Raw genomic sequence first — 22,662 nt, forward strand, 5'->3', positions numbered from 1 at the left:
GCTTTTGACAATTCTGGCAATAAACACTTTAGTCCCCACAACAGGGACAAAAGTCAAGGCATCTACCTTTTCTATTCCTGGGTTTCTTCTGATTAGACCTGAAGCAGAGCACTAGGACAAGCTTGTCTGCCCCTGAAAGAAATCAGATCAGACTTTTGGGAAAGTAAAATTCCCAACCAAAGGAAGTCCTGAGGAATTCTTAGCAGTCTGTCAAAACAGGGGGGATGGAGGAACAGATAAGGCCTCTTTCTCCCTGATACTCTGTGTTGGAAGAGTAACGAACAAGGCAACTTCTAATCTGCATACAACATGGAGACCGATTTTCAGATTCCAAAGGAGGATCGAAATAGGACCCAAGGATCAAATGGGGTTTCGAGACCTTAACCTTGTGAGAAATGAAGGGCTTTAGAAGTGAAACTAGTTTCACTGCCGCAATTTTGCTGGCCCTACAAATCCAGCGTGCCAACTATTACAATTTTTTTCTGGCAAAATGAGACAAACTTCCCTTAAATTTGGGAGTAAACAGTTGATGAATGAAAATGCAAGGCGAGTCATGATCATATTTAATAGCCTACAGTAAATACATGGAAGGGTGGGGTCAGTGCCCGGAGAGGAGAAAGGTGGAGCCAGGACCAAGCCTAACGCTGATGAATGAACAAACCACTGTGGGAAATGAAGATTCATGTAGTAACTGGCTCACACGAAAGCCTACCCTTTGTATAGTACATTCAATTCACAAAGAAAAAGAATCGAAGGGGCAGCAGGCCCAGAGTTTCCTAGCCACTCCACTTCTCCCACGTCGCATGTATGCAGATAGATGAGGGACTTCATTTTCTTGCATGATTTCTTACTCATCATTTCTGAGACAGAATTTTTCATCAGCTGAACCAGACCTCAAGATATTCTGTATCTCAGCTGGTCAAGAAGCAAAAGGAAGAAATCATAACTGCTTACAAGTTGTGTTTCTGGTTATTTTTGTAAGCTAGGCTTTTAAGTCTCTGAGAGGACCTTCTTGTGAGATTCTGGCCCTGGGAATTAGCAACAGGACACTTACAACCTTTGTACTGTCTTTTCTATGTCCCCTTTCAAAAAAACCAGAATTGTGGTTTCTTAAACCATAAGTAAGTTTTCTCTGCCTGCACACTTTCTTAGTGATGAACTGAAGGAGGCAAGGAAATATTTCACTATTTTCTGACTTGGTTCAATGTACCCTACCACATTCCAAAGTTCACAAAAGTATGAGTCTGTGGATCTTAGAACCCACAGAGAGCTCAATATCCCACTACCATGCAGGAGGTAACGAATTTCTAGATAGAAAAACAATGCTATCCAGGAAACATGTTCTGACCAGCAGAGAATGTGCAGATTTACTGAGTCCCAGCTGAGCTCCAGCACTGCATCACACTGAGCCACTGCCCTTGCTGAAAGAGTTCAGTCACCACCAGCTCCTAGGTGAACAGAAATAGATCTTTCTACACACTTGAAAAGTAATCCTCTGGCCTTTGAAAAAAAGTTGTACACTATGAGTCATTCTCAATAATACATGGCTAGAAGAAAATAAATGGCTTTTTTCCTTATTTACTCTAAAGACTAGTTTAAGAAGTGAGGATACTATGATCTTAACTAAGAGGGGCTGGAAAGGGACAATGGGATAGCATTTCCTAGTATAGTCCACTAATTCTCAGATTAGGAACATGCTAAACTGGCTAACTCTACAACCACAACATACTTTATAATACACGGTGTGACTAGAGACTGACAGCATAGCTCTGAGTTTAGAATTAAAGTACAACTGCGTAAGGTGAATCTTAAAGCATGTTTTAAAACAGATTTAACCAAAGCATACAGCACAGATACTTCTATATAACAGCCACATCACAACCACCAATACGGACTTTTTTGCTTCTAATTGGTCTGCCATATGCTAATATTTGTAAAGAGCTATTAAATGACTTGAATAAAAAACAAAGACATTTTCTTTCGGGAGACACAGCTAAAAGCCATGGATGCCTTCGAGCAGTTGGTAAAAATCATGCCAATCTGCCAGGCTGTTGCTTGCTTCTAAATATAAGCCTCATGGCTCTATGAAAGATTTTCTAAGGATGCTAACCTAGAATTTAAGTTCTCCAACACCTATAAAGTAACTCTGGTCTCCTTCCAAAGTATGCACCTTTTAGCAGGCCCAAGACAATGGAAACGAACAATAGGATTCCAAGGATTCAGGAATTGTGGTCGAAGACTCTTAAGAGAATGTGATGTTGAAGAATTCACACCTGCAGTACTGTAGCCTGGACAGAACAAGGCCAGAGCCAAGCTCTGCAGACTGGTGGGCTTGGGATGGTGTAGGGCAGGGTTTCTCAACCTCGGCAGCAGTGGTGCTTGGGGCTGGAGCACTGTTTGTTTGGGGGGCTGTCCTGTGCATAGCAGGGTGTTTAGCAGCATCCCTGGCCTCTACCCACTTGATGCCAGTAGCACACCATCACCCTCAGCTGCGACAACCAAATGTCCCCAGACATCGCCAAATGTGCCCATGGGGCAAATCTGCCCCTAGTTGAGAACTGCCCCTAGTTGAGAACCACAGCTGTAGAGTCAGCTCACTTGAGCCCCTCAGCATGAAGCACTCCTTTTTGGTCTTGGGCTCTAGAGAGAGGCTAAATTTTAGAGCAAGACCAAACAAGGTTCAGTTAAAGTGTATTTAGAACTTTAGAGAGGAAAAACAAGGACAGCAGAGAAATAAAGGTAGAAAAACAGTGAAGCAGAGTTTCTTTTCCAAAGGAGATCAGTGATACTTTCATAAAAGTAACATAAGCTTTCATTCACCCTTTTTCTTCTTTAGGAAGTTAGGGCCGATAATAGGACATGGATGTCATGAATTCCCCTTCCTAAAGAAAAGGCAAATTTTTCTGACTTTAAATCAAGTCCTTTCTATCATAGATGGCAATCTTTGTGATGTCAATAATTCTTCATCAAGAGGGGAAAACAACAGTTAAAAGCTAAGAGAGGGCCCATTAGGTCTGAGAGAAAACTTTATCATCCCCCCTTCGTGAGCAGGAAGAGAATTGCATGCTAGAAATGCAGATTATAGTTCACTTACAGCTTACTGGATGAAAAGTCAGAACAGACAAAAGCTGAGAAGAAGATTAAAGAGCTACCTCGAAAACACTGGTTGAAAACATATGTAGATATCTGTAGGTATTTTCTGGCTCAAATCTGAGAATGTACAAAAAGTACGTATTGACTCTTCAGCAATTAGGTTTACTTTGCTCTAGGTAGAAGGCAAATATTCTAGCCCTTCTTTGAAGAACCATCATGAATAGAAATGTTCTGCAAACATCTGAGATCCCAGTGTTAACAAGGATGACAACATGGGAAACCAGCCCCTAGGTGACAACGAGCCTCGAATGCCACAGCATGGCAACGGGACCGTGCAGTTCCTAAGCGCATAGCACAGTGAGAAGTCTTTCCAGAGAAAAAAAGTGTAGTTTCTGGTTTGCAAGGGGGGAATACAAGGTAGAGATCTAGTATGAAAAAGAAGAGTTAAATACACACCCTTTTAGAGTCATTAGTGTCCAGGCAAACTGCTGATGGTCCACCTCACTTGTATCATCAAGCAGCTGCCTGGGAAAAGCCAGAATTCAGAGCTACCCAAACAGTACTGAACTGGTGAAAGAAGTAAGACAGAAAAAGAACTAAAGAGCATGCAAAACTATTGATTTGAGTCAAATTGTTTCAATAATAGTACCCAGTCGAGTTTCATTTTAGTGCCTATTACATTTATTAAAATTAAATAAAAAGCACCTTAAAATAACCTATCTATATAATCAATACACATTATAGTATTTATATAAAAATGCAATATGTGCACAATTTAAGCTTCAGGGAAACTAGGACTTTAGTCTTTATAATCTTCATAATCATCAGAGCTATGATCCTCAAAATCTTGGGGGAGGGTTAACAGTAACAGCACATTTCGATTATAGCTGACTTGATTCAGGGGCTGACACTCAGAATTTGAGGACAAGTAATAAATACTGAGAAGTTATCTCTTTGAGGGGTGGGAGGGACCTTTAAAAGTATTATTGCTAAGAGACTACTTCCAAAAATCCACTACTACTGATAGATGACAGTGCTGAGGTGACTTCCCTCAAGGATGACCCAGAGGCATGGGAGGATAACACTTGATGGCCAAAGGGTTTGATGATACTTGGGAGTAACTTGGGAGCTGAAAGAGATCAGATGAGGGGAAAATAGGTCCTGTTCTGATAGGGGGTGTATGTGTAACAGGTGTGCATGAAAATCTTGTCATAAGTGGACAGCCCCAGGAAGAAAAAAATGGATAGAGTAATTTTTTCTCTATCTGGAATTGCTCCAGGAGCCTTTTAAATATGGTATTGGAGAAAGCAAGAGCAAAAAAGGCATTCAGAAATAGAAATGCCACACATATATCTCACACCCCATCAGCCAAGAGTCTCCGGGACAGTGGACAATATTGAGGAGCATAGAGCTGGTTTGCAAGATCTGCAGACAGGTACCTCTTATGATCTCACAACAAGGAATGTTCACTGGCAAATCTTTGGTCTACGCTCTACACTAATGCTAAGTGGAAGAGCACATTCTCTCTACAAAGACCCACGAGTAATGCCTCAATCTATTCTCCCCTGTGTGCAAGTAACGTCCCTGGACACAAACAGGAGCCAAGTGTGTGAGGACGGAAACCAGGCCTGCTGAATTCTCACTGGCCTATCTGACTTTCTTCCCCTGCAGGTTTGGAAAGAGATGCTGCATCTCGTCTGCTACCAAGGATGTCTAGAGGCTACTGCTGGGGCCTAAAAGTTGAGCAAGGTTCATACTGTTACAGTCACGTGTAGCCACAATTCAACTCCCTTTATTAGAAGTATAATACTCACTTCATATCACAAATGTATAAAAATATGGCAGATAGTGTCATAACGATACTTTCTTTAAATGAATATATTTATAAAACAGATATTTACCATATATATTTATATATAGAATAAAATACTCCTGATGCAATATATAAATGTTACTGTTTAGTTTTTATAGAAACTACTGTAGCTGTCCCACTGCTTCACAATGTTTCAAACAGCTCAAAATAACTTTACATTATAACATAAAAGATATGATTATAACAGTACAATATTAATTATAAATAAATGTTACAAATCCTATCAAATATGGAAGTTTAGAAAACAATTTAAGACATACAGTTCATCTGCTAACCCTTCAAAGGGATACTCTTGGATTACAATAAACCCCACATTTAGTCTAGGCAGAAAAAAATACGTAGTAAGGGCATCGGTCAACATGATTTTCCTATCCCTTGCAGTGCCAGGACACATCCTGGCGTTCCCAAGTTCAACAGAGATTGCACTAAAGCTGGAATGTAAGGGGGAGAAACTGCCAAGAATTTCTTCTTCCTCAATGGCACACTCTATCTATTCTCACACAAGACCTGTGGGGAGTGGCGATTCCTAAGGAACTCCTGTGGCTCTAAGATCCCTGACTAGCATTTGTGGCCGCGAGGAGCTCGACGGCCCCAACACATGCAATATTGCACACACCTTCATAAAGCTGAAAATACTGGCTCACCACTTGGCCCGGCCCATGCCCCAATCCCAGCCCACCCTTCCCCACCCCTCCCCCACTGGCTTGTCTGCCCACCCCTTCCCCCTACCAGCACAAATTACAAGGCTGTCTCTTTTAAATCATTCAGATTTGGCATTCGTGAGCGATTTGTTCTGTTATAGGGGTGCCCATTTGGCCCACTCTTGGCACCCAGCTGTTCAGAGTAGGAAGGGCCCTCTGTGGCACTCCTGGTCACAGAGGACACGTGCCAACCAGGATCCATCTGACCTGGCAGCTGGAGGGCTGGCCTGCCCTTCGGTGCGGGCTCCTGCCGGATGTTGCTGCTCCCGCCAGAGGCCTGGCTCAGGGGGTGAATCCGAATTTCTGAGAAGGAATTTTTGGTTTGTTGAGCTGTTAAGGGCTGGAAGCGGGGGTCTGAAGAAGCCGGGTGATTCGAGGCCGAAGAGAGATGTAACAACTTGCGCAGTGATTTTAATGGCTGGCTCTGAAAGAAAGGATGAGAATGTACACAGGATTCAAGTTAGAGTGACCATAAGTCTGGGGAGGGAAGGGGGCTTAGACCTGAGGTGACTGGGCGTGGCCAGGAAGGGCAAGCATGTGCAAGGAGGAGCTGGTCCAGCTAGATCTGTTCTTTGGGTTTTCTTCAAACAAGATTGTATTATTCTTTAATGGAAAAGCCTAGAAATCATAGAGCTGGTATGGCAGCCAATCAAAGGCCCAGGCTCATCTACCTGGTTGCATCCTATCTCTAACCAGGGGATCTCATGCTTCAACCAGCAGGAAGGAGAAAGAGCAAAAGGTGTATGTTTCTCTGTTTTGAGAAGACTTCCCAAAGGCTCCACACAATGCTTCCACTTATATTTCACCAGCTAGAACTTAAGTACACAGCCGTATCTAGTAGCAAGAGAAGCTGAAAATATGGAATGTTTTAGTTAGCAATGTACTCAACTACAAGTCGTATAGCCCTTTTTGTTCTCATCTCCCCGATTTCCCTCTCTCGATATTACAAAATTCAAATGTTCCCTCGCTTTACTTTTTTTTTTTTGAGAGGGGGAGGGTAACATTTGGGCATTGAAAATGCAAAGCACAAAGAAATATGCAAAACCCCAACAGAACTATCTAAATAATTTATTCACAGGAGACCTTCAATTCCTAACATGGGCTCACAGTGGTCCGCCCTGCCTGTCTGTCTACTGTGCAGCTGGACACCCCCAGGTGCTGCATCAGGGAGGGAGACTGACTTCAGGGCAGAGGGGAGCAGCCTCAGAGCAGTCTCCTCACTGGACAACTCCTGAGCTTCATGCTCCTGAACGATGAAAGATGATGGCTCAATCTCCTCTTCCTTGATCTCAGAAGAGACATGGAAAGCACTTGGAAATTCACAGCCAGTCACAACTGCTGGACTTGGCCACTTAGGCTACAACCCTAGCCTTGGGGCCCCTCTGAGGCCAATTCTCAGAGTACCTTTGCTGTAAGTGTCATGGTATAAGGGACATGCATTTAAGGGCTCAGCAAAGTTTGAATAAAATGTTGATGAACTCAAGGAACATTACAAGATTTGAAGGAACTAGGCACAGAAACCCAAGGTAAATGGCTTCAGAATTGACTCAAGTAGATATTGTTTCAGGGGAAAGTATTCTCCATCATCATTCCAAAGACTTCCCAAGAAAGCTTTGTGCTCCCTACAGGAGGTAGCATAGTACACTGTACACTCTAAGTGCTCAAAAGTGGCTTTTTAAAAATAATTAAATTGGTATAACATGATGAGACTCCTGGTGATTTTTACAGCCTTGACCACATGTAACTATCAAGCAATTACAATAATCTGCATTCAGCAAGAGCTATAAAGTTATTTGAAAAGAGCTTCTAGCCTAGGCAACAAAGCGAGACCCCCATCTCTATAAAAAAATTAAAAAACTAGCCATGTATGGTGGCATGTGCCTGTAGTTCCAGTTACTCTGGAGGCTGAGGTGGGAGAATGGCTTGAGTCCAGGAGGTCAAGGCTGCAGTGAGCCATAATCTTGCCACTGCACTCCAGCCTGAGTGATCGAGTAAGACCTTGCCAGAAAGAAAGAGAGAAGAGAGAAGAGAGAAGAGCTTCTTGGCAAAAGAAATGGTTTCACAAAGAAAGTTCTAAAGCTCTCTATTCTTTTTGTTTTGTTTTGAATTTGGGAATAGAGAAGCAGGCCCTCACTCACAGGCTTGTCTCTTTAGTTTGGATACATATCCAATAAACTTGGATATCTGGTTCTCTATGCTTCCACCACCCCCAGCTTATATTATGTTAGAAGCAGAAAATATAAATAGCTGGGGCAAATACAATGGGAATATGGGGAACTTCTGTCAGCAGTTCTATGCAACAGCTTACAGTTAAAAAGAGTAAACAGAGGCTGGTCATGGTGGCTCATCCCTGTAATCCCAGCACTTTGGGAGGCAGAGGCAGGTGGATCACTTGAGTCCGGGAGTTCGAGACCAGCCTGGGCAACATGGCAAAACCCTGTCTCTACTAAAAATACAAAAAATTAGCCAGGTGTGGTGGCGCACACCTGTAGTTCCAGCTACTTGGGAGGCTGAGGTGGGAGGATTGCCTGAGCACAGGGAGGTCAAGGATGCAGTGAACCGAGTTTGTGCCATTGCACTCCAGCCTGGGCAATGGGAGTGAGGCCCTGTCTCAGGAAAAAAAAAAAAAAAAAAAAGTAGTCTGCTCTCCCAATCACAGAAATCTGTGACACAAGAAATCACAGATACAAGTAATCCTATGGCCTCAAAAGCTCTGGAGGGTTGTCAAAAATTATAGTACAGAAGAATAAAGGATTCATAAAATATTCAATATCAAAAACCAAAATGTTCATTATGGGATACTGAAAAGATACATTACAAAATTTCCAACCAAAATAGTTGTTTAAAGGAAACAAACCTCAGATACCTGAAAAATTTACTGATTCAGTTTCTGCTTATTCCTCCATTATGGAAGATAAATGTGACTACGTAATACAGTCTAATATGTAGTTCCTAATGCAACTGTTTGCCTGTTTCCTGTAAAAAATGGTATGGATTTCAGGAATTGAAATATTCTTTCAAGAAAACTTATCACACCTGTCTTTCAATTTGTATGCTATTACTTTTAATGAAACCTTAATCTTCCTACCATCTCTGTTCATCCTGCCTGAAATGTTATGGCATGCCTCATTTTTTACCATGAATTATGGTTCTTTAACACAGCTCAGCTCTTTCCTGGGCTGTATTTGTGGGCTGGGACTACATCTTCAATTGCCTCCAGCTAGGTGAAGGCTAACGGAAGCTTGCATCTTTCCCAGTAGAACATGGGTCACTGAAGCAAGATTCATCCTGGCTCACAAGATGCATCTGGGTATAACTGAGGGTCTATTTTGAGGAGGTGCTCAGCCTTACTGTAACACTGAGAAGCTAAGTTTTCTCTACCACGCCCTCCCCGCTCCTCAGGACAGTTACTGCAGAGTTGGAGAGTCTAGGAATGGTGCAGGATCCACTCACTTGGGTCTGTAGATCTGAGATCTTCTCGGGGCGCCACTCCTTTGGTCTGCTGCTTGGAGTGCTAGCAGAATGAATGGATTTCTGCAACGTTAGAAGATCAGGGCTGTCGGAATTGGGTACCTAGAGCAAAATATGGACAAGCATTCAATAAGCACACTAATAAGCCTAATTAAGATATGCAACCACACCCAATAGGAGAACCAAACTAAAAAGCAAACCAAACCAAAACTCAAATGATCCAGTAAAAAAAGAACCCCAATCTCTCCCAATGTTCACAATGCAAGTGATGCTAAATTCTTCTGCCCTCTTAATAATTTTCCCTGCATTAGGAAAAATTGGCAGATGTCATGCAGCTTTGTTAAACCTCAACCCTTAAAGCATTCCCATGCTGTTAGTTTTAGTCGCTGTAAGAGAGAGCAGTTAAATTGGGCTATACCAGGAATTGCTGTCGTATCCTCATTCCATAGTGCAGTTAGGTTATGAACCAGTTCAATAAAACAAATTTTTTCCTGCTGGGAAAATGATCCAAACATTGTATTTGGTAGTGCCAAAGAAGTCTGGTAGGCTTTCAAGGATAGCAAAGTGAGAAAGTATGGTTTAGGTCATATTCCCAAATCATTGTCTGATATATCTGGATCTGTCATTATGTACTAGAGAAATGCTGGAAATCTGTGCCACAAATTCCAGATGAATGCAACTGGTCTATTCACCAGCTTTGGTGAACACAGAAGAGTAATGTCAAATGCCAAGCAAAAGTCCTGGTTTTAAACTGACCAGCAAAAGCTCAAGCCAGACAAGGATACAAGCTGTTTTCTCATGGAGCCTGTTAGCTCATTCAATTTGGTCAATTCAACTTGGCTTCAAAAAGACAAATTGCCAATCAAGTGTTAACAAACTCTGTGAGTCAAATGCAAAGACATCTGTTAACTGTAAATGTTAATAGAATTCCTTACATAAAATACAGGCTTTTATAAATGTTATCTGCCCATAATTGGCTAAACAGACAAGACAAACTAGCCTTTCACTAGTTTGTCTGCTTAATAGACTTTGTGCTTCAACTTTCGTAACTGATTCAGAAGAATGGCAATGAATTTATATCCCAGTGAATTTATGGAACTGGCTCACATACTTAACTAGCATAAAGAGAATATGACCTCATGAAAATAAGACATGCTGTTGTCATCAGTAAAACAAGTTTACTGGAGCAGTTTTCAGGGCTACCATACATAAAAACGGGTACCATGGGTGGAGTGACTACAGGAAGCTTTTTCAAAGAAGAACTATGCTTTAAATGATTCTTTGAATTAAAAAGAGGAAAGAGGGATTTCTTGATGCTTGGATTCTCCCCGTTGGTGGAATCTGTCTGCAATATAAGATACAAATAAACTAATTGCAAAAAAAAAAAAAAAAAAGTGCTTATTGAAACTACTAGCCCTTGGAAGCCCTCAAATTGCTAAATATTAACAGTCACTGAAAGAATCTCGGTGCTGTGCATCTATAGAGGTTCTGTGCCAATTCTCACCCGGACGTGAAGATGTCAATAATGCAAATTCAAGACAAGCACAAACTTCTTCCAAGTATATAATGTGAGATCATGATCAATACCTCTAGTAGGAATGCCGAGAGACCTAGACACACCTACTCACATTAAGCTTATTACACATTAAATAATTTTTACTATCAGAAATATTGTTACAAAGAATTGTGTTAAAGAGCTACTGATAAACTTCAATCTTCTCCTAATTGCTAGAGAGGACTTTAGCAAGTAAAAAATCTACCATGTAATTTGCCTATTAGAAGAAAAAAAATCCCAACATACTGGAAACCCTTTCAAATTTGGTCAACTTTTAAGCCTGAAAACATCACTAGGAAGAGGTATTGATCACTGTGGTGGGATACTAATGTTGAATAAGAGGCCTTATTCTGTACTGCTAGAAATATTTACCCAATGGAAAACATTTAGCACAATTCAGAATACTGGTTTTCAAAGGGAAGAAACAGAAATTTCAATATTTAATTGGAAGCATCACCACAAGTTGAGATACTAACTAACTAGGATACAATTACCAAGTTGGCAAAGTCACCATATGCTCTGAGGACTTATGTAACTCTGGATATGTAACCGAAGCCAGATTTCCCAAGGGAGCTTCCAGATTTGCTTGAGTTGAAGCAGGCACCTTTACAATACAGATTTTTTTTTTTTTTTTGGGCAAAACTTTTCCCTGATTTGGATATCTCAATTATCAGACAACTAGAATGTACATGAAGGTATTCAGGTATTTAGGTAATCTTTTAAGGGTATCTGTAAAAAGAGATTTGAGTAAAACATCCCATAAATTTTCTTGTTCCAATGACAGGAACCCTGAGGAAGAGTTTAACTTGCATCACTAAAGAGGCCAGAGGAGAGCTCCTAGAGGCTCTCCACAGAGGCAGGTCCACGGTATAAACTGAGCCTGGACTTGGTATTTAGGAGAACCCAGTTCTGGTTCTCCCAATTGATTACGTAATTTTTGGGCTTCGAAGCAAGCCCATGACTTGCTTGGGCTCAGTTCCTATACTAGTGAATAAAAAAATTCAACTAGATTTAGGATCCACCTCAGCTTTAACATGTCATGAGTCTCTATGTACACTGGGCATCAGATTTTTATTCTTTTGGAATCTTATGCAAAGGCCATAATGCCTTAAATCTTTTGAAGCTTATTCTATGTAGTTTCTTTTTGCTGAGTTCTAGAAAGTGAAAAACAATTAACTGTTTAAATGCTCATTCAAAGTAGTCAGAGTTAACCTAATGTCAGGCTTAGGACTCTGAGGTTTGGAAGGCTGTACTGAGTGCTCTTTGGAAATCCCAAAGCCCTTAAATTTTATTTTTCATTTAATGAAAAGATGCAGAGGTACAAACAACTTTTGGGTTAGTAAAGATTAAGGCATTATGGCCTATGCAGAGATATTTTGCAGTTACTTTACATATCAAAAAGGAAACTTATGAAAGCCTAATAAAAAGTTTAAGTGGAAAGGATATTAGAGAATGGTTATTTTCCTTTTTACTCTAATCTATACTACTAAAATATCTAAAATTTAACTAAATTCTGAATAATACAGTCAGTCAACATGTATACTCCACTTGTGCCACAGTGAGCCAGGGACTTTAGGTTTAATGTTGCTCTACAGCAAACATCAAAATCTAAATCTATATATAAAAACACCTTCAATTCCTTAATCTTTCCTACTTCCTACCACTTAATCACCCCACAATGCCAGGAGACCTGTGGTTTAGAACAAAAACCACAAAATAAAAATAACAGTGGTCAGGAGGTAGCCAAACTTTAATGTTCATGATACAGAAACATGTTCTACAGACAATGATAAAAGTTTTATTAACACTTTAAACATTTTAAGTATTCCTAGGTTAAATCAGGTCTATTTGTTCACCCAGTCTAAGTAACAAATGTAGTAGTATCTGACTGAGTGGCATTTTGATTTGACATTTTAAAAGTAAGCTTCAGTTAAAAATATGGGCAGTTTTTTTTAATGAATACTTCAGAAATATTATGCAGCCATTAGGATTCAAGATAATAAAGTATTTGTAGTAACATACATATTCTGTGCATGTAGATATAGATAGATAAACTGTTAAAAGCCAGAATACAAAATTGTACTAAAAGGATTGCTCTAATTTAAAACTTAAAACAAAACAAAACAAAACAAAAAAAACCCCACACCTAGTTTCCACAAGCATATGTATAGGTTAAACAGCTAGAGGGAAATATACCAAAATCCTAATACTAGTTGTGGTAGGGTATTAAGATTTAAAACTATCTTTTTCTTTTTCTCAAATTTTCTATAATGAACTCACATTTATTTTATAAGGAAATACATTAATTTAACAAGCAAGCAAGTGAAAGAATGTTCTAGAAAGATAATCTAGGAAGGTATTTGCTAACATTTCTAGAACATCTGTGAGATAAAAATGCTTACTTCAGGTTATTTATACACATTGCTATGAACATCTATCTAATCTAACTTCCCATTGAGTCATAATTCTATAATTTTCGTAATAGAAAGGGCCTCAGAAACACTGGGTCTAATCTACTAAACTTACAGATGAAATCAATGAAATCCATCTGAGTAGGCCGTTTTGATTATGTCTTTTCCCTCTTCAAATAAAAGAGAATAAATTATGTATGAAGTAAAACTAGAACCAAAACCATTCAAAATGGCTAACTAGGCCAGGCACAGTGGCTCACACCTAGCACTTTGGGAGGCCTAAGTGGGCTGATTGCTTGAGCTCAGGAGTTCAAGACCAGCCTGGGCAACATGGTGAAACCCTGTCTCTATAAGAAATACAAAAAATTAGCTGGGTGTGATGGCGTGCACTCAGTTATTTGGGAGGCTGAGGTGGGAGATCACTTGAGCCCAGGAGGGAGAGGTTGCAGGGAGCCGAGATCACGCCACTGCACTTCAGCCTGGGCAACAGAGTGAGACCCTGTCTCTATAAATAAATAAATAAATAAATAAAAACAGCTAACTCTACCTTATTTAGCCTTGAAGTTGTCATAAAGAAAAAGGGGATGCAGCCTCATCTAGGGGAAGAACTACTCCTGCTGCTGTCCTACAGGCTGGGTTTCCCCAAGGTTCTCACATCACTAAACCAGCAGGATCCCTGCTTGGGTGGTTCAGTGAAGTGATGTGAACAGTGCCATGGAGCCAGCTCTTTGTTCAGCCAGAGGGCTCCCAGGAGATAAGGTGCATTCCAGCCCACAGCGCAATCAAAAGGCAAACATTATTTTCCTTCTAACGCAAGCCCTAAAATCCCAGATACGATCTTTGTGACTATACAACTCTGAAACACACCTGTCAATGTAGGAATTCTATAACCAGCCAGGAGAGAATAAGGAATGATGGTTATTTACAAATTTCAAGATTTAAAAGTAAACCAAAACCCATTTTCTAAGTTTTTGCATATCTTTAAACCCCCAGAGAGAAACAAATCCTGTGTCTTCAAAGTTTTTACGTGAATATAAACCCACATAGATAAAAAGTATACTGAGAAAGGCTTAAAGTGTTCTCTCTCATCCAAATTAAATTTCTTCTATTCCTGGAGATTCTGTTGAATGTCGAAAAGGTTCTGTTGAGAGGATAGTTGTATAGAATTTCAGAAAGAGACATAATACAGTGCATAAATGTCAAGTCTCAATAAGAAAACAATCAACTTTGATTGCCAAGTGCAAAGTGTAAAGTATCCATTGAATAATGCAGAAACATGTTATTATATATATAAATTGGCCATCTACTTACTGTTTGAGATTTCTTCTTTTTCTTTTTCATTGACCTGAAAAATCCTTGCTTCTCTTTTTCCTTGAGTTGCTCTGAATGACTAATATTTTCAGGACTTTTCCTAAATGAGAAGACATTTTTATCATATTGATTTTTCAATCATTTTCTTGCCATTGTGTGACAAATACAAGAAAGACTGAAAATGCATGACACTAGGTTCAAATAGCCAGGAAGAATCAAACACTTGGATAAAGAGCCTCTAAAAAAGCACAGGAGGAACTGAATTTAATCAACCATGGTTAGTGATTATCCTCTGGCACAGGCTCACTCAAAACAGCAATTTGAGCATTATATGACCTATAACTGTTGCTGCAAGACCATTTTCATGCTGTTGAAGACCTCAGAGTTTGAGATTATTAAAAGTACACAGCTTAAAGGATGGCTTTTCTATAACTCTACAAGGGAAAGAGCAAAACATTTTCAACACCTACCTTCATTTTTCTATTTACCTTTTAAAAACCAGCTCGACACGTTTATTATTAGAGACTTGTCAAGATACTGAACATAAAGATCAATACTGCTATAAAAGCATCTTGAATAAAAGTAAAAATTTGCCAGAAACTGGAAATATCCTACTTATTAAACCTTTCATCTACTTATTAAAACTAAATAAAAATAGTTAAGAAAAAAACGCAGGGATAGGTGCAGTGGCTCACACCTGTAATCCTAGCACTTTGGGAGGCTGGAGCAGGATCGCTTGAGGTCAGGAGTTTTAGACCAGTCTGGGCAACATAGCAAGACCACGTTTCTTTAAAAAAAAAAAAAAGCTCTCATGGGGGGCAAAAAAACTTCTAACTGAAAATACTGACATTAAGCTTGATACCACTGACACCACCAGTATTTTGATAAAATTGGAAGATGTTAAAAGAATAAAGTAACTAATATTAAAATTCAGAATGATACATTTATAATTTTGAAAGCCAGAAAACTTCAGACATGATGAAACGGGTAACTGCTGAAAAGTTAAGCGTTTTTATTTTTATTTATTTATTTTTGAGACAGTGTCTTGCTCTATTGCCCAGGCTGGAGTGCAATGGTGCGATTTTGGCTCACTGCAACTTCCACCTACTGGGTTCAAGCGATTCTCCTGCCTCAGCCTCCCAAGTAGCTGGAATTATAGGCATGCACCACCAGGCCTGGCTAATTTTTTTATTTTCAGTAGAGACAGGGTTTCACCGTGTTACCCAGGCTGGTCTTGAACTCCTGACCTCAAGTGATCTGTCCACCTCAGCCTCCCAAAGTGCTGGAATTACAGGTGTGAGCCACCGCGACCAGTCAAAAGAGTCTTTAAATGCAGTGTTGTACTGTTGGGAAAAACATCTAATCCCAATGACAGACTGGGCCTAGGCCCTGGGAATTTGGTAAAAGTTTCTTGCGACAAGTTCTTTTGCAATTAAGGAGACGAAACCCTCTTGCATGGGACTTAAAGATAGACTGCCCTAAGCTGAACTCCAAGACACAGCATTCAGTCACTTGCCATTGGTAAGGAACACTGGAGAAGAGTGGCGTTTGCTGGAATCACAAAAGCATGACTCTGGGAAAAGAGCCTCAGAGAGCATCTAGTAGAACTGGCAATACTATTTTTAACATTCTGTAACTTCTAGAGGTTAAAGAATTATATGTTTATGAAATAGCTATGTACTTCCACAATACTATCTGCAAAAACACAACCTAGAAGCACAACAGGATATTCAGATTAATGGGTAGATGTTTTTACCAATCAGAATGAAAGTCTAACAAAATACCACAGGTGTGTTGAGGGTAAAAGTGCTTTCTGCCAATCTAGTAAATTTTTAAGGAAGACATATTCATCATGACTGCGATCTCAGAATGTGAATGGGTGTTACTGTAAGAATATTAATGCTGGCACAAGAGGAAATGAAGGCTTGAGACACCAGTCCTAGGAGGAAGTCCTAGGAGGATTTTGCATGGTAAGAGGAGAATCTATCCAGGATGAAACAGCGAATAAGATGAAAGTGAGAAGGGAAGGGTAATAAAAGGAAAGCTCGATGTCTGCAGTTTGCATGATACATTGTTGGGTCCCCAGGGCACAGGGAAGATGGGCCAAAGACCCTCTGCAGGGGCTCTTCAAGAGGCACTGGATAAACCACAGCTCAGGTGGGGATAGAGGAATGATTGGGACATTTTCAAAGATCCAAGCAGAGAAAGATCCCAGAGGTCAAAATAAAAAAAAAGAAATAAATTACCCTTGAACTGGTGGATGAAAACTAGGAGTGAAGTGTGTGTTTGCATCACCAAAGACAGACAGAAGGAAGTCAGAGAGGAAAAACAAAACAAGGGAGAAGCTATGCAGAAACATACATACCCAAAGAATTAACACAGAAAGGGAAGGGAGAAAAGGCTGACAGAGTGACTCAGAGACAGATGGAAAGAGGCTGGCTGGAACAAAGGCACTTGAAAAGCTGTGCTGTATAAAGGAATGGAGAATGAGTTATACATTGACAGCTGGAACTGAGCCCTATGGGTAAGCGTGTGGTTGGTCATTTCCCTCATTTGTGCATTCTGGCCCCTGTGATTCCACATGGAAGACAGCAGCTTAGTGCTGAGTGGGGTAAAAAGGAGCAGCACAGAAGAAGGGTAAGTAGGGGGTTCACATCAATCTCAGAGACAGAAGCTTTGAGAAGGACTACTCATCCAGTCACCTCGCACCTTCTCCAAAGCAGCAGTTGGGACCAAAACAGTATGGGAGGAGGGCAATGAGACAAGGGGTAAGCAGGCACACAGGCATGGGACTCTAACGTTAACATGACAGCTCTAACATGACAGCTATTTCCATAAGGGTCCAAGAGGAGACACAATTCCAAAGACTCACCTAAAGAAAGGAAGGAATTAAAATCCAATGAATCACTCAACCAATATTCAGCCAGTACTTTATACATGTCAGGCCCTGTGTTAGGTGTTGAAGAAACAGAGAAAAATAAAAGAACGAATCTGATTTCACTCAAGCTGCTCACAGACTCTTGTTGGGGTAGGGGACAGGTTTGACAGCTAGGGAATGGGGCAGGGGGGCATCACGGTCAGGCTTATGGGACTTCAGTATAATCCCTCTGAGAGCAGCATGGAAAGTGAGATGAAGCGGCGAGGAACATTACTCTGACACTTTCCCTGCCATCTCCCCTCCCCTGGCAATGTGACGAGCGTGGTTAGCTAATGTGTGAGAAGAGAGTCAGTGAATAATTCTACAGGAGTAACTCTGCAAGCTACGATGACAAGCACTAATGGATACCAATATATTCATAACCTTATGAGAAAAAGGCGGCTGGGGTTGTGCAAGTTACAGCAATTCTTCATTTAACTAGTGAGATTTCTTCTTTTTTTTTTTTTTTTTTCAGACAAGAGTTTCACTCTTGTTGCCCAGACTGGAGTGCAATGACGTAAGTGATTCTCCTGCCTCAGGCTCCCGAGTAGCTGGGATTACAGGCATGTGCCACCACGCCTGGCTAATTTTGTATTTTTAATAGAGACAGGGTTTCTCCATGTTGGTCAAGCTGGTCTCGAACTCCCGACCTCAGGTGATCCGCCCGCCTTGGCCTCCCAAAGTGCTGGGATTACAGGAGTGAGCCACCGTGCCTGACCAACTAGTGGGATTTCTAAGTAATTTGGTTTACTCTTTAAACATCAATTTTTAACCCAATTGACAGCAGTCTTTCTAAACATATTTATACAGTTTGTCTTTTAAAGCAAAGTGAAGCTGCCTGTTTTATAAACACACACTTCATAGAGATCTATGATATGCATGATTTTCCCACCTGCTTCTCTCCATAACTATTGCCTGGATCCTTTTCCCTCTGCACCCGGTAGTACCACCTCGAACTATTTCTTGCCCTGACAATCTCAGTGCCGCCTGTCAGAACTGAGCATAAATGAAGAACAGAGTCCAAATGAGGGTGGGGGTGTTATCCTATTAGTAAAGATGATTAATCCCACCATATTAACTCTATTTTGCTTGTTCTGAGATATTTTGGCTATCTCCTGATTCTTAAGTAGGTTCTACATAACTGAGATGGCCAGAATAACAGCTCTGGATATCATACTGCAATATCTATTTACTGCTTTAAAATATAACATAGTAGCTAGACTTTTCCATTGCAAGAAAGGGGTACACTGTACAAATATTCTCTTCCCGAAGTAAATCTGAAGTACTACTATCAAGGAAAAACAGACTGACTTTAGGTAAGAGATAATTTAGGAATAGCAATTCACGGCCAGGCACAGTGGCTCATGCTTGCAATTCTAGGACTTTGGGAGGCTGAGGCAGGCAGATCCCTTGAGTTCAGGAGTTAAGAGTCCAGCCTGGGAAGCATAGTCAGACCCCGTGTTTACAAAAGATACAAAAATTAGCCAGGCATGGTGGCGTGCACCCACAGTCTGGGCTACTCAGGAGGCTGAGGTAGGAGGATGGTTTGAGCCCAGGAAGCGGAGGTTGCAGTGAGCCAAGATTGTGCCACCGCAATTCAGCCTGGGCAACAGAGCCAGACCCTGTCTCCACCCCCTCACAACAAAGAAAAGCAATTCACTATATTACCATAACAAGGCTCTTTGATGCTTTTTGTAAGTCACTAAATGTGCATTTCTCTCAAATATGAAGAATCTGATGAACCAATTTGAGAGCTTATTCAAGAAAAAAAATCAAGATGAGTCAAGGTGAACTAATGACAGACTAAGTGAGATGCGATGCAGGAAGGAAATATGTCATAGCAGCATTATCAGGAAGAGTAACAGAAACAAATGGACAGAGCCAGTTCATCACTGGCAATTCTGGAACTCTTAGGTCTCCTAACAGCAATATTAGAATAAGGATGACCTGATGAAGCCTCAACTAAAGTTCAACATCCCAATTGAGCCTCTCATTCTTTTTAAAACAACTCTTTTCAGGTTTCTATACATATCCACGCGTAAAACAAGTTCTACTTAAACTGATTATCAAAAGACAGAAACAATACATTACTAACACTGTCTATCCCAAATTTGGATTTAATTTTGATCTGACCTAATTTTCACAGGACTAAGGTAATCTGTAATTGATACTCTTTTAAATCATCACTTCATTATGTAATAACCAAGAGAACCCAATTCCTTCTGTACTTCTGTATTCTCACCATTTAGACAATTTTGTAATGACTTGTCAAAGCCACACCAGAAAATGGTCAACACTGGTAAGTAAAGTTGTATCTGTGTTCTTATGTTAATTCACAGATCTTTTCTATATACTAAGGAGCTTAAAACAGTCACATGGAGAAAGAACACCAAAGTTTATCATCAAAGTGGAGGGGAAACACCTGGTGCCGAAGTTAGATGACAACGATAGTAATTGCAGTCACTAACATTAATGAATGCTTACGGAGCCAGGCATTGTTCTAGGTGCTTTTAATGTATTGCCTCATTTAATTATCACATGAACCCTATGAGGGAGGTGCCATTCTTAGACTTAGTTTACACATGAGGAAACCAAGGGACAAATAGACACAGTCCCCTGATTGATAGACAGCTGCCATCAATCAAGATATCCTATTTCCAGAGTCTAAACTCTTAGTCACGAATGTTAAGACTGTCATTTTATAAATAGGCAATGGATGCAAATTGTGCTTATACAGCAAAAGCGTATTTATAGCTTTTAAAAAGTCATTTTTTATATTGTTTTAAGAATAATTAAGTAATTTTCACTATAGGGCACAATAACACCGAAACCTTGATGTAACTTTGTCAACAGGGTCCAAATTGTGACATCACATGGAGTCAGGAGTACTGACATAAGGCCCTTCTGTTACTTCTGGCAACAAACACCAGAGAGGGACTCTCTGACAGACTGGTCTTATTTCAAATCCAGTGTCTTACAGTGATGTCCCATTTTATGCTCTTGGTAGAGAACTGAGTAAAGTTCTATGAAGTACATACAACACTTTTCACATTTAGATCCTGGACAGTCTTTCAGGGTAGTTGAGAAGTCTACATTATCATTTTTCTTAAAGTTCTTACTCCTCAGACAGATTCACCAATGGAACTTGGTAACATTGTAATTCTCTCCCTAAATATTTATTAGATATGACACAAAAAAGATAAAAGAATAAGAAAAGTTGCCACATCATTTGTGCCTTTTACTACCATTATGCTTTTATGGTAGCATAAAGGACTGTTCCCCTATTTCTTTTTACCCTAAATGACAGACAGGTAGCACAGAGGTAACAACCATGAGCTTTGGAATCGGAGCCCATTTAAGTTTGAATCCTGGCTCCCTTCTCCATGTTATTGGCTGTCCAGCACCGGGCCAGTTCCTCGACTTTTCCAAGCTTCAGTGTCCCTGCCTCTAGCATGGAAGCAGTGCGACTGTGAGAACTGACTGAGACGATGCATGTCAAATGCTAAGCAAAGTGTACCTGGTTCAGTGTCAACAAAAAGAGACCGCAAAAGTCATCATTCATGTCAGAAGAACACAGTGGAAAGCGTATCAGGTATTTAATAATCCAGGAGATTTTTCTTCCCTTACATGATATTTAATATAAATGCCAAACTGGAAAAAAGTTACCAATAATGAAAAATCACATTTTCCTTATTCAATAATTTATCTAGAGAAAAAAAGGCCTAGCAGGAGAAAGAACACTAAAAAGCTCATCAAGAATTTATTTCAACTCTTAAATCTACAATTAAAAAAAGGAAGAGTAAAAACAAACCAAAATGCTCACCATGGATCGAATGCTGGTTGTCTTTTTGAGTGGTTGGTTCCAGAACTGCTCTCTGATGGTAGAGAAGAAACTCTAGTTGACACATTATTTTCATGGAAGGAATTGTCTGGACGTGGAGATGGCACTGAATAAAGAAAAAGTAAGTCACTGATGGACATTTTTTTTCTTTTAGACAGGGTCTCGCTCTGTCACCCAGGCTGGAGTGCAGTGGCGTGATCTCGGCTCAGTGCAGCCTTGACCTCCCAGGCTCAAGCAATCCTCCTGCCTGAGCCTCCCGAAGTGATGAGATTACAGACATGAACCACCGCACACAGCTGATGTACTCTTTTGGTCAAAGCAGTTTTCACATTATCCTAGTGCATTTTCTCTAACACAAATAAAACAAACAAACAAACATACAAAAATCCTCATCAGCCCTTCACATAACTTTTGTGTTTCCTGAGGGTGAAGGCATTCTAGGGAACCATGTCCGTCCATCCACTGCTTATGACACTAATTTGCAAGGGTTAATTAACACCAGGTAATATGTATTGAAAATGGTAAACTGACCTGCCAGCTGATAAAGTGAAGAACATTATATTTTCTTTCTCCTCTTTTTTTTTTTTTTTTTTAAATAAGAGACTGTTACCCACGCTGGAGTGCAGTGGCACGATCATGGTTCACTGCAAACTCCACCTCCCAGGCTCAGGTGATCCTTCCACCTTAGCGTCCTGGGTAGCTGGGACCACAGGTGCATACCACCACACCTGGCTAATGTTTTGTAGAGACAAGGTTTCACCATGTTGCCCAGGCTGGTCTCAAACTCTTGAGCTCAAGTGATCTGCTCACCCTGGCCTCCCAAAGTGCTGGGATTACAGACGTGAACCACCGCGCCCGGCCAGGGTATTTTCAAGTGTGAATCTCATAGCCCCTACCACCATTCCCCGCCACCGTTTTGGCATTCTTTGAAGTTAAAGCTTTCTTATCATAGACCAACAATGTAAAATCTATTCTTAGTTTGAAGTAATTAATATGTGTGCTGAAACAGACAAACTACAGTTTAAGCCTTGACACTTGGGAGGTAGTATCACTCATGTTTTTAAACTAAATTACACAGAAATTTAGCTATTTCTACAAAAATATTATTTTTCTCTAAATTCTAAATGAACAGAAAAAGGTAAAATATAACATATGTGAATATATACTTTTCTGCTTTTGGGGGGATAGTTATTAACTTTTTCTGTCAATTTCTAAGAATGGTTATAATAAAAATATACTGGAAATTTCACCACAAAAGGAATATACAGACTGTATATCAAGATAAATGACACAATTTCACTTGACTCTTGACCAGTAGGAATGAAAACGGGAAGCATTCTGGAAAGAAACATCTGTTATTTCAATGATACCACCAAATCTTCCTCTAGGACTTAGTAGTATCATTGAAATGACAGATATCTCCAGATGTTTCATCTAGTTAAATATTTTTCTTCTATATCTGAAATTTTAAAAATTAAAACATTCTACC

General features: G+C 40.2%; 1 protein-coding gene across 5 annotated transcripts in view; it reads right to left on the minus strand.

Moving 5' to 3' along the window:
• The window catches only part of CDKL5 (cyclin dependent kinase like 5), a 225,932-nt gene that overhangs the window by 19,428 nt on the left and 183,842 nt on the right, over positions 1–22,662 (minus strand). For 4 of the 5 annotated variants that reach the window (XM_031660487.1, XM_031660484.1, XM_031660485.1 and 1 more), the window contains 5 exons: positions 21,156–21,279; positions 14,416–14,515; positions 10,361–10,483; positions 9,121–9,240; positions 5,875–6,091 (listed from right to left, as the gene is read on the minus strand). In XM_031660487.1, coding sequence (XP_031516347.1) covers positions 5,875–6,091; positions 9,121–9,240; positions 10,361–10,483; positions 14,416–14,515; positions 21,156–21,279 — 684 coding nt within the window. The remainder of the gene's footprint in view (positions 1–5,874; positions 6,092–9,120; positions 9,241–10,360; positions 10,484–14,415; positions 14,516–21,155; positions 21,280–22,662) is intronic. The other variant, XM_031660488.1, reaches the window with a different exon arrangement.

Source organism: Papio anubis, chromosome X (assembly GCF_008728515.1).
Source record: "Papio anubis isolate 15944 chromosome X, Panubis1.0, whole genome shotgun sequence".
Classification (NCBI taxonomy): Eukaryota; Metazoa; Chordata; class Mammalia; order Primates; family Cercopithecidae; genus Papio; species Papio anubis.